Consider the following 14967-nt stretch of genomic DNA (forward strand, 5'->3'; position numbering starts at 1 on the left):
AATCCTATTGAACTCACTAACTTTTTCCATTATGAATAACCATTACAGAATTGCCCCACTCTATTATCTTTCCTGTGTTGCTCAGTAAGTTTGGCTAAGGCATTGTTTTGTATCCAAGTCCTATAAACGCATAAAGTGGATTCAGTGCAAATGTAATTATAGAGAACTTTAATAATTATATCATGCCTATTAGGAATTTAGAACATTTAAAAATAAGGGGAAAATGGAATGAATACTATAAATGACTACAGAGAAACACTGCAATGTGTATCAAGGACATAGAGTTAGTTGCAGCAATATTGATACAGTACATTTAGATCTTTAGAGACAAGTCCAAAGCCTACTGTAGCCAAGAAGAGTTTTGGATCTGGCCTTAAATGTTGTGAGATGTCAATTACATTTGTAATCCAAAGATTAAACTCTCTATAACCTCCTCAGTTCAACAGTTAAAACAAACATGCCTTCTTTGCAGACATTACTTATCTGATCTGCTGATCACACCACCTAATTCTAAACAGGATTTTCCAGGTGGCATGTACTGAGCACTATATCTTTTCTTGGGCTTTAGGTGGTATGGTTTAAATGTGGGAAAGGCCCAGTGGTGGTAGAAACGTTAGTTTAAACAAACAGCATTTTTCCTTATATCTCCCAACAATAAAATGTACAGCAGCAGTTGGGCAAAGTGAGCAAATTCTTTTCTTCGTGTGTAAAATTGATGCTGGAGATTAAAAAAAAAGCCTCCCCTTCTATGAGAGCATGCCACTCCTCTCAGCATATGAAGGTATGTGTTGTTCATTGTTTATCCTCGAGACTTAGTCATTGCTTTCAGATTGTCTTCAGATGATGCTGAGTTTGATCTGCTTTAACTTCATTACTTATCGTATAGGTTGTCACAAATGATGGAAAAGTGCTATTCAGAGATTTTAAATAAATGTAGTATCACAGAATAAGCACAGAAAAATAAATACTGAGATTATTAGCTCCAACTATACCAGTTACTTAAGTATATCGATGTCAGTGAATGTTATAAGGCCCTATGAGGATGTCTAAAGAAAATCCGCCATAACTATATGCTAGCCTTCTGTAAACACAGCAAAAAACTCATCCTACTGTCCCTTGCTCTGTTTCTGGTACCTGGTGCAAACTGCTTCAGTTTCCAAGGTGAATTCAGTACTAAGTTTAAATGTTTAAAGTCTTTCTTCAAAGATCTCCTGTCAAATGTTACTGATACTGCTACATCCAGTGAAGTTGTGGTGTGGGTTGTGGTTACCTTCAGGCTTTCAGGTAGCCCCATAAATATGTATTGTTTCAGTGTTTGGTTCACTTCTATTAAAACATTTGCAAAGCCTGAGGTCCCCTTTGGATTGGATAAAAAGTAAAATCTATCCTAGTGATGGAAACTCATCACTGATTGTCTCAAAGGAGGTAACTTAATCTAACCCTCCACTCCACTGATATAACGAGGAATGCACTTTGTCAGCCTTTGAGGGTTTAACTACAGCTGGCTGGCTTTGAGGCAGTCTCAGAAACCAATCTGTTCTTAGTAACAGCATTGCCTTCACAAAATTGCAGACATACTTTCAGCAGATATACCCAGCTAACTGCTAAATGATGTTTTTCCACCCACTTATGCAGTGGTCAATGTCTCTTTCAGCATTACTGCAGCCCTGGATCAATGCCATCAAATGATTCAGAAACCAAAGGCTGAACTGACAGCTCAAGAAAAAGGCTATGAACCTTATTTAGGGTGTTTGAATATAGCTCAATTTAGCCCCTAAACATCATCATATTCTTCATCCAACTGATGAGATTGTATTAGAAAAGGCATTCTAATGGACAATCAGATGCTGACTGGCCTGTCTGTTGCGAGAGTTTTTAAGAAATTAAAGATATTTTAGGCTTAGGAAATTCAGAACTCTACTCTTCACATGGGCTAGCTAAATCGGGGGAAAAAAGTTTAACCTAACAAAAACAAAATGTTCTTTACCAGGACTAGTTCTGTCTCCCATCTGTTGGACCCTGCATAGAATCAGATGCTGGATTTTACTGGTACTTTCACAATGTTGTCAATAAGTGTTGCTAATTGAATATCATAGCCAGCAAGTCCTTTTTCCATGGGTTTTGCTCAGGCAGGTATCTGATTTGGAAAAATGATTGAGACAGATATTCTGTTAAAGTTCAAGTAAGTTGGATAAAGTTTCCTCTCCAGCTTGTAAAATATTCAAGAAAAATGCAGCATAGCTTTTCACCTATTTACTTTATAGTGCTAGTCCTGAAAATAGCCAGCCTAACCTATTAATCAGCAGAGCGGCCTGCTAAGAAAAACATACCCTTTTTTTCTTATCAGCTATGAAGCATGAGTCTAAACACTTTGAATTCCAGCCTTCAAGATTCCACGTAAAAACATGTCAGCAGACTGGACCCCCCCCAGTTCAGAAGTCGTATAGCTGTGGTATTGCAGCTCTGTGCCTGCTTATTGGCTTAGGCAAAATGCTGTGCTAACATAGCTCTACAGCTCCTGGACACAGGCAAAGAGAGTCTGGATTTGCTTGCAGCCACCTGTGAAAAGATATCCTGAATTCCTATGTTGTAATCTTTAAGCGGTAATCATGAAATTCACTATAGCATGGATTTATTACCTTGCTATTAAAGGCAATGCTATCAAACTGATTTTTTTTGTTTGTTTGTTTTTTGTTTTCATTGCTTTATTTGGTTCCTCTTGTCCTACAACACATATTTTCAATAGGTCTCAGAATACACGCATTACAATTGGGCTTTGCATGCTCATAGATCGCACATTTTAGTGTCCTGTCTCTGACAGCAACCAAAAAGGACTATGAGTTAATATAAGACAGTATGTCTCCTTCTTGCTTCAGTAAGTTTCCATGTAACTAGGAGAAGTTTACTCTGAAAAATATTATTTACTTTATTGTCTAGAAATTGTGGTAGCACTAACTCTTTTAATTGTAGGCATTTTCATTATCCACAAGAATATCAAACTCCATACTTGAATCTAGAAAGGGAAAATTGGCCTCCAAGGACATCGTGTGACAATAAACTCCTTTACAAATGGGCAATTACTTATAACTACAGTGACTCATTGGTGAATGACACATGAATAATTAATTGCAGACTTACTTGTGCTCAGTATAGACTGAGGCAACTTAGTTTGGCTTGCTCACTCTTACTGCATTGCTGAGTGTGTCATAGTTAACTTCAGGCCTGCATTTGCAAAGTCTTCTAAAAAAATTCAGCCATTAAAAACAGCCGTAAGAGCTGGAGTCCATTAAGGATAAAACACATCCTGAGCATGCAAAACCGTTGCAGAGGCAGTGCTCCTCCTCAAAATCTGTGAGTACCTCCTAAACACAGAACCTGAGGTCCTATATCCTGAAGAAAGCTGTTCAAAAATGGACATACTGAGTTCATTTGTTTGTTTATTTTTAATTGCCATACACCATCAGAGGCAATAGATGGCTTGAAGAAAAGTGCTGAAAGAATATTCTAGTCAATTTTTGACTTTATGGGCTAGTAATTCCAAAGTTTGCCATATATTCTGTGAATTGCCAATGAAACATGAGTAGCCTTAAGTTTCATTCTCCATCTATGGATTTGTGCATATTTTATACACACATACACCCACCCCCCCCCCCACACACACATGAAAGCACAAATAAGTATTAATCTGTACTTCCAGAATTTCCAGTAATATTATCATTAAAAAAATCTCGTGACTAATTACGAAAAAGAGAAGGAGGGAAGGAGGGCATGAAGAAAGGAAGGAAGTAGGTAAGGAAGGAGGTAAAGAAGGAAGCAGGGAAGGACAGAAGGAAAGAAAACAAGCAAGTTAGGCAGCAGTAAAGGATTATAGTATTTCACTGGGGATTACAGGGAAATGTATCATCCGAGTGGAAGATTTAAGAAGGACCCTACACAATTGTTCCAATAAGAGGCTAAAGACCGCCAAATATTTAAAAGATCCCTCTCCAGTGCTTGGCTAGCTGTCCCTGCTTCCTTCTGCCCACCTTGTCTCCAAAAGTGAGCACTTTCAATGCAAAATCCTGCTGCTGTCAGAGTGCAAAGGCTTCCCTTGTCTCTGTCCATCAGGATAAGTTTGCTGTTTCCTTTCACTTCCTTGTATACGCATGATCTGGGCACCATCTGGCCCAGAAATGCTGAAGGACAGCCAAGCCTGCAAAATATCTTTAGAGAATGCCCTAGGCTTCCTCGCTTCGTGTTTCACCTGTAACTACTGCAACGATTTTATAGTCCTCTCACTTATGTCCAGACAAATATTTAGAACCTGAGTTTTCAATGTATTTGAATGATAAAGGAAAACATTGAAAAAGGAAGACAGGCCAAGTTAACGAAAACTTCGTATTAATGTCATATTCAACAAGAATGCTATTACATAGGAAAGTTAGCCAGAGTTGAGACAAGAGATGATCTCATCAGAATAACCTATCCTCTATAAGCAAAAACATAAACAACAAATCTGATTTCTGGTAGCTTGATCCTCTTGCCAGTAGATTCGGAGGTAAAATTTCCATTAGCTGCAGTGATAAAATGAGTCAGTGTGTCTTCACATCTGCACGTTACCTAAGTATGCATTAACTTGATGCACACATATGAACGAGACACATATCTCATTTGATTTTCCACACTAGGATTTATTACGAACCTATTATTAAACTAGAATGCAGAAAAGACATATCATTTCATGTTACGACTGAATACCCTAACTATTCAGGTCTTGCTCTTCTTCTAATGTTAACCTTAAAAAGTATCTGACTTTCTCACTTTTAAATTTCTTCCTGACCATTAGGCATGATCATCGCTTGACCAGAAAGTAAACCTAGATGATATCTTGTTCTTAGCTTTTATTGGCCAGAGGAAGAGACACTGAAGCACAGGAGGCTTTCTAGCACCTCCCCTAGCGTTGGCATAGACGAGTTCAGAATCTGTGTATTCCTGCAGACTCCCTGATGTCTGTAGTGAAGTGATTAGTTAGGAACATATTACTTAGTGAGTCAGATTCACGCTTCACGTGTAGATCTGTTGTTCCCTCCCCAAATCTGTTTAATGGGAAGCTAATACTTTTCTGATTACCTGCAGTAAAATGCGAGGACTTACAGCTCTAGAGCTTCTTCCATCTTGGACAGCAAACTGTGAGAGTGACCTCGTGTCTGATATCCTGAGGTTTGGCCTATAGATATTTAAAACAGGTTTCCTCAGCTTGCCTCTTACTCTACTTATGTTTCAGCTGGTGAACGATGTCAACCCAGTTGGACTTCTGCATCTGATAGCATTTTTCAATATATACTCCCTTCTATCTCTCTGCACATGTAAGGAGGATCTGCTATTCTCAATAGAAAGTCTTATGCTCATTATTTTGCTCATTATACGCTCAGAGCAACTTCTACAGTAAGACATGTTATAACTAGCTTAATCCTCAGATGGAAATGCAATAATGGCAACACTTAGTAGCAGAGTTTTCTGTCTCTTCTTTTTTTTAGTCTTTTTCTGTCTACACATGCAGTGTATGTCCACCTAACCTGGGTGATTTCACACATCTGAAAATGCCTCAGGCTCACAGTAGTTAAGTGTTAAACATAGCATTCCAAACATGAAAACGCAATTGTCTTCAAAAACGAACGCGCTGATAATAGGCTCTCTACTCCAGTCTCTTTCCTTGAAGACCGGAGGCTCTGTAGATGTCTGGGAGGTTAACAGATACAGACAGGGGAAGAAATGAATTACAGAGCCAAGGGATCCCTCACTGAGCATTAGTCTTTCCCTTGCATTGCTTACAGGAGAATGCCAGCTGGAGCACTTCTGCTGACCTTGGCTAAAATACGGCCTCAGGATAATGGGGAATCTTTTTTCCAGTAACCTGTCTTTTAGACCATTTCAGCTTTTGACAACAATCACCACTTCAAATGCCATTTGGGAGCCACTATCAGCCCATGTCTCTGGCTTAACTTGAGGGTCAACTGCAAATGATTTTGCCACAGTGCGTGCTCTGGTGGACATTTTCTCACTCCAAACCCTTTTATTTGCACGTGAAAAGGAGAATCAGCTCATATATAACTCTGAAGAAGAGCTAGTAAAGTAAACTTATCTCTTCTGCTCTGTCCTCATTTGCTGCTGTTGTTCCTCTTCCTCCCACCCGCTTGCTTTTTACTCTTTCTGCCTCTCTCTGGAGTCCATGGCACACACAGCAGGACTTGGAGGAGCACTGTGCACGCTGCTGCGACGGGGCCAGTTCCATGGAGCGAGAACAAAGGAGGCAGAAAAATGGGCCAACTGCCTAGAGAGGATGACTGGCTTCAGTTACCAGCTTTGGACAAGGCCCTGGCAACTCTTCCTCCAAGTTTCCTTCCAGCGCTCTTTTAAGATGCTTGTCACTGCGGTGTTTGAAAGCCTGTGCGTAGCATGGTCCCACCCCTATGGCGACAGTGCTGCCTGCTAGCCTTGCTCCACTGTGCTGCCTGGCCACCTGGAGCAAAATGAGGCAGTGGGCCAAATGCTGGGCAGGTCCTGTGGATAGCCAAAATCCAGGATGCTAACTTGATTGTTTGCAATGGATACTCAGCACTATTTCAGGATGCGATTCTATACTTGTACAGTGCTAACCAAACGCTTTTCAGATACCGACTTAGCTAGAACTTTTGTTAGTATTCCATAATTATATCTTGCAGTTCCCTTTCTCTGCACATTTTCCACACATTTGCACTGAATCATTTTGATCTGTGCAAAAACAACACTGCACAGATCTTGGTTCCTGGCTGTTTGTTATGTCACACAGTCAGCGTACCAGATGCAATCTGAAGGTGTCTGTACAGGGCACAGAAGGCTCTTAGGTCTTACGTTTTTTACAGGCAGCTCCAACCATCATGTGATCAGAGATAAGTGACTTAGCTGAAAATGAATGGGGCAGCTGGCTAAATGCTCAACCAAACAAAATGATCAAAGGGACCGTGCCAGATGTTTTCCATCAGCTCTGCATATGGAGGTACCAGGGAGAGCAGCAGGCGCACCAAACTAGAAAGAAACCAGAGAAGCCAACTCTAGTTTCAACCATAACACGAAGAACTGACTATAAATACTACATTCCTCTGTGAGGCTCTCAGAGGACCTTCTGTAGGTATTTCTAAAGCTTACAGGAAAAGCGTGTCTACTATTGTCTGACTTATTTATACGCACCCTTCTGCTAAATGTTTCTTGATGAATTATCATTCTTAGCATCTATATGAAATATAGTTTTAAAATCATATTTTAGGAAGCAGATAGGAATTCTAAAACGCCTTTGTTTTTCCACAAAATGTATTTTTCATCCAACCTGTGCCAATTTAACATTTTCCTGGACCTACTATTTTGCAGGGTTTTCTTCTACCCCATTTAGTACATTTTAAAATTCTAATTGCTTACATTTGAAGACCAAGCTCCTGCAAGAGACCCAAATCATTTCAAGATTTGCTGTGGAAAAGGAGCCAGCTTTTTATTTTTGTCTTCTGAGGAAGTTTACAGTAGAGTGAGATAAACATCCAAAATAGTTAAGGTTGTTTATCCTGCATCACTTAGAAAACATTCTTGACATCACTTGCGTACAACTGAGCAGGGGAGCTGCTCAATCAGTGCTGACAGTAATTAAGCGCAGCTTGCCCAGCCTTGGGGCATACAGACCTTCTTTACTTCAGTGTGATATAATCTGCTTCTGTTGGGATGAGACCTGAACTGCTCATATGGTGCCTCTTGTCACAAGCCAAATTTTGGAGTGTACGAGGCTATTCCTTCAGTTTTATTTCTTCCAGAGGCACAGTTGTCATTTCAGGACACTTTACTCACCCTTACATGCCCCTGTAGTATCTGGGAGCTGGCAAAGGGGGATGAATATTGCAAAAGGATCTAATGCCATACTTGTCCACTGTAATGGCTTTACTATAGGCCTCAAGTCTGTGTGTATTAGACTTGCTGAGCAGGGACCCTGGAAGCTGCCAGCAGGTAATTTGAGACAACACAGAAACTTCAGAAATTCTTCCTGTTCTTTTTTGACTACAGTTTAGTGATGCCTGTTTGAAAGTCATCCCCTGACAGCAGGAGGAGGGAGACATGCTGAACATACAGCAGAAAGGCATTTCCCTGAAACAACAGAAACTGCCCAGACTTTTTCTTGACTCTCAGACAAAATAAGAAGGGGGCCTGACTGCACTGGTCAGGGTTGCTGAAGTTCACTTTGTCCTCTACCTATGTAGTAAGCTCATAGGTTTGGTAATACACATTCCTTTCTTTGGATGATTATTAGTTATAAGGATGTTTATTCCACGTATAAACAGCTTGATGTGCTCTTTAGAAGATGCTCTAAACCTGTTCTGCAGGAACAAAGGCTGTGAGTGTGCCTTTTCTTTGCTCTTATTCTGATCTCATGTACTTTTATATGCACATTTATTTATACAGGCTTAAGCTGCTCTTTGCTGTGGAAATACTTGGGATTTACAGTGTAGGATGAGTTTTTCACTCATAGATATGTTAGTAACAAACGGACTAAGGAATTCACTAACTCTCATACTTGAGTCAAAAGAAAGCTTGAGCATGACTCACTGAGGAATGCTTTGTACTCCCCTAATTGCATAATTACCTTAGAGAGCTTACTGGCCATTTGGCACTGGGGTCATTCCTATTTCCTCTTAGTGCAGGGAGCCCTAGCTTCTCACTGGATGCAAGCAGGACAAAAGGGAGATGTGGGGAAAATGTGTGGCCGTAGCCCCACTTTTCCTCTGTATAATCCAGGAAGAGTACTTGTGCACAACTACAAAGTCCCTCATTCTCAGGAGGGAGGCTGGAAAAGCTGGCCGTTACTAAACATAAATTAGTTGTACTAGGATATTGTCTCTATCAAATAGGATAATGTGATATTCTGAGGAGTTTGGCACTGGTACTGTGACTTTTGAATTCTAATAAATGCGATAAAAAACAGAGAAGGAGATGCTGCAAACATAGGAACCTTCCTTGCTGTTCTCAGTTAGACTATTAGTTAGACTAACTGCTAAGGAAAGAAAGAAAGGATCTCCTCAATATCTTATTCTCAAAAGCAGTAAGTAAAAAAATGTTATGAACAATATAAATAGTGTAAACAATCACAATGATGTAAAGCAGATGACAAACAAAGTGAAGGGACCTAAATGTCCAATGAGGAAAACAGAAAATGAAGTTGCTAGGTGCATTATGCTAGAATGTGAGAATTAAAGGAAGATTTGGCTGCAAAATTCTTCTGGATCTCTAGCAATCTCAGAACTGAAATTTTCAGCATTCACCCCGTGTGCAATTCATAAAGCAAATAAGTCTGTAGATGGAACAAAAACAATAAGATAAAAATGAATGCTATAGATAGCTGAGGAGGAGATATTTAAGGATAGCTGTTGAAAGTCCTCCTAATATTCTTTTATTCTGGAGAACGGCAGGAGTTTGTGTTTCCTTTTCTTAACATTTCAATGTTAAGAACATATGTTAAGAACATCTTTATGTTATCCAGCAGTGCAAAATTCATAAGCCACTTTGGAACACAGAATCTTCTGCAGATTAGTGACTGTATTACCATGGAGCCAAGCTTTCATACAGCCCTCACCTTCTTTACACTGATGAATTTAACACCCTTGCCTGCACAGTGACCTATCTTCCATTTGAAGCACCTAAAGTTCTCTTCTCCTGTCCCCCTTACAGCCCCATACTCAGTATCACCCAACCTGTAGCCAGGTGGTTATGACAGTCTCTCCAGTTGGGTTCATGAGTGAAATACAGCTGATGTCAATGCTGCCCATGTATGTTTTTGACATTCAAATAGGATGCCTGCCTGCTGGGCTCTTCAGGGAAGGTAGACATGAACCCAAGTGGTGTGGTGCAAGAAACAAGGGCCAAAAATTCTTGGTTCAGGCAAGACAGAGACAATCCTGAGCATAACATGGAGTTCTAAATACATGAGTAACTTTATTAGTGTAAACTTTGGTGTTCATGGACTTCTCTGCTTGCATGGGGTGGTGAGATTTTTAAAAATTTCTCACTTAAATCTTTTATATTTTTTAAAAAATCCTCTTCAAACAGGGGGAAGCAGAACAGTTTAATACAATCTAAGGCTGCATTAGCTTCTCCTTCATGTAAGAAAGCTTCGCTTAGAAGGTTCGCAAGGTGAAAGTGTCTGCAAGAGACAACATCACAGGGAGAGACTTGTATCCAAGCCTGGCTTTAGGAGTGAGGTTGTTGTTCTGATATAAATGGAGCATGTCTCCAAAGCAAGAACAATGTTTTGGGGAGGTTACAGAAATGAAAGATCTTTTTTTCAGTTTCCTAAGCTGATAGGTAGTTGAGCAATAATTTACCAAGTCGAAAGACAATATCCAAGACTCTGATTCTGTTCTCACAGATCTATATCTGAAGTACTGACTTCCTTAGAGCTACATCTAGCTAAAACCAACAGAAGTCAGAGGAAAGTCAGGCTTTAGATCCCAATTGTCATAGTTATCAAATAAGCAACACGTGACACCTTTGTTTGTTGTACACCTTTCCAAATCATTGCCCTACAGAGTCAAGGAATTAGAATACTGTCATGGGGGCGTTTGCGGTAGGGTTCAAGGAACCTCAGGCAGAATCTATAGCAAAGCTTCTTGCGTGGCTTCTAGCATGGCGGCAGAGGAAACTCTGTAGAAAATGCAGTCCAGGAAAGAGTTCTTAGAAGATGAAGTAGGGATTAAGCTGGAGCCTATTTTACCATTTGCTGAAACGTTCAGTGCATTTGCCTTCACGGATTCTGCATTCCAGAGGACTGCATGCTGAGTTAATAAAATCCCTCTGCTGAACAGGCTTTGGAAACTCAGATAGTTCCTGACTGCCCATATGGCAGAATTTGGCCATTGCTATTAGACAGCTGCAAGAAGTTAAAAGACAAGAAAGGGGAGACAGCACCAAAGTCCTAGGGACACACAGACATGTAGGGAGACATATGGCTTTGTCTCATGGCAGGAGCTTCCAAAGTACGTTCCTCATCAAAATGCCAGGATCCTCTTTTTTTTTTTTTTTTTTTTACTTTTTCTTTCAGGAACTGCAATTTGCACTTCTGCTTTTCTTAGGTGATGTGAATGTCATTTAAGCACTCATACCTTCTGGGCTTCAGTTTCAAGCCCATTTTAAAACAATTAGCACACCTACAAGAAAAATAGCAAAACAGCACATTTCCGTTGCTCACAGACATAAAAAGAGATTCACTTTAACATTTTTCCTTGGGGAAAAAATGACATGTTCCCCAGTAACCCAGTGCCAAACCACTACTCTCTGATTTGAGTAACAAATCCCATTCTTACTGTGTCTAAAAGCCCAGACTGTGTGTTTCTTTTCTTAACATGAAATTGTGTATTTTGGTACTGCCCTCAAATAACAGTTTAGAAGAACAAAGGAGTTATCTTTATGAGACAGCCAGGGAAATACACAAAGAACAGGAAGATGTAGCTAACCTAAACAACGACACCGAAAATAAAGTAACCATCAGCCTACAAATACACAATATGAAATAAATATCATTATATTTATTAACAGGAGTCACAGACACAATTCCTTACTTAAATCTACTATTTCCTCAGACTTTAGTTCTACTTTTTTTCAGTAAAGTCACTGAATAACATTTTCTTGTTTTCCCAACTTTCTATAGTATGTATTTTCGTACCATTTATTTTGGAGAAAATTGCGTAAACCAGACGTGTGTTTAGGTGAAAGGTCAGATTTCCTAAAACAATAAAATTGCCCAAACTGCTGTTTTTGAATGGTGCAAATACATGAATTCTTGCAGAGCAGGGAGGTAAACACACACACAGCTACATTAATTAAGACAATACTTAATTTCCTGCAAAACAAAGGATTTTTTTTTTTATTTAGACTAAGTCTTTAAGGATACAGTCTCCTATTGTGTGTATGTGGGTGTGCAAAGCAGCAACTATAATTTCACAGAAAGGCAAGGGCTGGTTCTTGACCTGGGGGATGAATGGGGAAGGAATTAAAATAAATAATCATCTAAAGCAAAACCAGAATCAATTTTCTGAAAATCAGTCTCAGTCACCTCAGCGTTTCTCAGTTTCTGTAACGCAGTCTTGAACGACCTGAGTAAAAGCCTGATTCATGAGCTTTTTTCCTAGGAATTGTCCTGTTGAGAATCTTGGGTAGGACGCTAACTTGATCTATTGACTTACAAGATTTAAAATAAGCACTTGAATTTTCCACTCCTAATCATGACCAGCAGCACCGGGTGAATCACTTCCCTGATGGAGGCAAGTAACGTGTAAGAGCAGAGGGCTTATGAAGTGGCCAAGTGATTGGAAAACACTGTCAAACTGCCCGGCAGAGTAGCAGAACATACACACAGTAAACCAAAAACAAAAGCGAAAACAAACAAACCAAAAACCCCACCCACAAGCAACCCAGGCAAATCAGGAGGACACGGTACCAGTTAGGATCCTTCGCGCTTTACCTGCTGGTGGGCGAATGGCTGGAGGGGATCTCTTGCCCAAAGCTCTGCTCCATGCCCGGCATCCTAGCCGGGCTGTGGGGATGGTAGGCTGTCAGGACCACGCTGCCTGAGTCCTTTATCTCCATTATCATAGGCACATGCCTTCCCGACCGCCCGGTGACGGAGACCGCTACCGGCGCTGCCTCGCCTGAGAGCACGAGCGAGCCAGCCTGTCACCCAAGCGAGCGCATGGCCTTCGTCTGTAGTAGCCTCTCGCCACCGTTTGCTGTCAGGAGAGCTGTGTAACGCCGCCGATGCAGCTCTTCTCCCCGGCAGGAAAGCTGAATTAGCATATATTCAAAAACACCGCCCACAAAACAACCCATGGGGAAGTTACTATGTTCCTAGGAAACTAGAAACCTGAGATAATCCTGCATGGCACAGAGCTACCGCAGGGGAAAACTTGCTTTGTTTCTTTTTAAGAACCGATTCCTTAATATTCCTCATGCTCCTAAAATAGGCATGGCTAAATGAAATGATTTGTCAGTTAAGCAACAGGAAGAGTAGAGGGCACTACTCAAACATCAAACGTGGTTTGGCAGAGCAGGGAACGATATTTAAAACGTCTCTTACAAGAGAGATCCAGAAACTAAGTAGGCTGTGCTCTGTTTAAATAATCAGGGAACAGTAACCTGGATTTCCTGTATGCCAGGTCATTTCTGCAGCAAAGAACTGCATTTGCTTTCTCCTGAAAACAGATTAAGCTTTCATTTCGTCTAACATCGCTGTGTACCTAATTAGAAGGGCACCGGGAAAAGAGTAACTTCTTTTCACAACAGTGTGTGTCGGTTTGGCACAGATCCATCAGCAAATATACTCCAAAATGTTTGATATTTTCTCATATTTACATGTGATCTTTGTAAGATGATTATATGTTTTCACTCAAAAGAAACAAACAAATAAAAAACTCAGGGTCCAATTCTGGAGTCACTTCTAGGGAAAACTCTGCAGACAAAATGAGAAAACCTGCACAGCCTTTCCTTTTCCCCTCCTGCTTCTTTAGTGTTAGGGGGTTTTTTTGGAAATAAATGTTACTGATAAATGACTATTCCTGCGAGCTGTTGTCGTGTTTAGGAATCAGTGGTAAGAAGTCCCTTATTTTACTCTGTGACTCCACGTACTGCTTTTCAGCCTCAGTTCTCTAAGCACCTGGTGACCATGGAGGTGAAACACCAGCCTCTGCGCTTGTTTTTCATAGCTGCTAACAACACCCCCAGCACAGGTACGGTGTAAAACACCTGCCAGGGTCTTCTTTCATACCCTTCTTTAGATAAGCTGGCTAGTTTAGATAACGCTGGCTTATGGCTGCCTAACTTACACTGTAAGTCGCTTCAGCTGGAAAAGCAGCCCAAGTTTGAAGAGCACAAAAATGGTTCAGACCAGCTAATTTCCACCTTTGCCCTGAGCTCTGTGTCCTGCTGGTAGGGACATGACTATTTCAGTCAAATATGTTGCTGGGACTCATGTAGGCAGTGCCTAGAGTTAATTTTAAATTAGCCAGCATAGGACACTGATAACAATATACTTGGCAGCACTGCTTGCCATACTCACCCAGGAAGCATAAATATTTGAACATGCCGATCCTCTAGTCTAGCTCTTGCTGCACTGTTAACATGTCCTGGATTAAATATTTTAAAGCCAAGTTGCACAGGATAAAATCGTGGTTGCTTCCGCTGCAGTGTGGAGGTCCTCTTGGAGTCATAGTGCAGACACGTAAAAACACTAGAAATGAAGAAGAAAGCTCTGAGCAAACTCTGGAAGCTTTGCCAGCGCTGGTGGCATCAGGACCATATCCTGAGGTGCCATCAATGAGGACTACGACAAGTGCAATAATCAAGGAAGACCTCGTTGCGCTCTGTGATTAATGCGCTATTAAGAAGAGGGAAAGGGTCTAAAAAAATTAGAATAGAAGCCTTCATGAATCTCATATGCAAGCTCTGGAGCACTGATTGAATGCTGAGATGGAGTTGCCTGGCTGGATGTCCAGGGATGCAGCCGACATAGTATTTCCCTCTTCCTACCCTGGCTTCAAGTTCCCTTCCTAGACCAGGAGGTGGGAACTCCACTTCTCCAACACAGGACTGGGGGGAATTAACTTACTGACACCCTTTTAAAGGCACTCTCCATAGTTCATTTCAAGAAACTAAACATGTAAGGAAACGCATGTAGCGGGAGGGACCAAACACCATCAAGAATGCAGTAGGCATCTTCAAGGAGATCAGACTGAAGACCAAGCATTGGCTGCAACTCCACAAAAGTCTCTTTTCTCTACGCTTCCTCCCTTCTTAGCATCGTAGCATTAGGCTTTGTCCAGTAACAGCAGACAACAGGACAGTTATGTGCTTTAGGCTGTGTATAGGTAAAAGCCCACACTAGAACTGCCATATGTTTTAGCATTGTTTCTATTTCCTCTCTTCCTA

General features: G+C 40.8%; 1 protein-coding gene across 2 annotated transcripts in view; it reads right to left on the reverse strand.

The window, feature by feature from the left end:
* ARHGAP28 (Rho GTPase activating protein 28) overlaps positions 1-13114 on the reverse strand; it is a 77785-nt gene extending 64671 nt beyond the window's left edge. Inside the window, exon 1 of one of the 2 annotated variants that reach the window (XM_009667118.2) lies at positions 12509-13114. In XM_009667118.2, coding sequence (XP_009665413.2) covers positions 12509-12639 — 131 coding nt within the window. In that variant the 5' untranslated portion in view covers positions 12640-13114. The remainder of the gene's footprint in view (positions 1-12508) is intronic. The other variant, XM_009667119.2, reaches the window with a different exon arrangement.
* Positions 13115-14967: the final 1853 nt, after the last annotated feature.

The sequence above is a fragment of the Struthio camelus genome, chromosome 2, assembly GCF_040807025.1.
Source record: "Struthio camelus isolate bStrCam1 chromosome 2, bStrCam1.hap1, whole genome shotgun sequence".
Classification (NCBI taxonomy): Eukaryota; Metazoa; Chordata; class Aves; order Struthioniformes; family Struthionidae; genus Struthio; species Struthio camelus.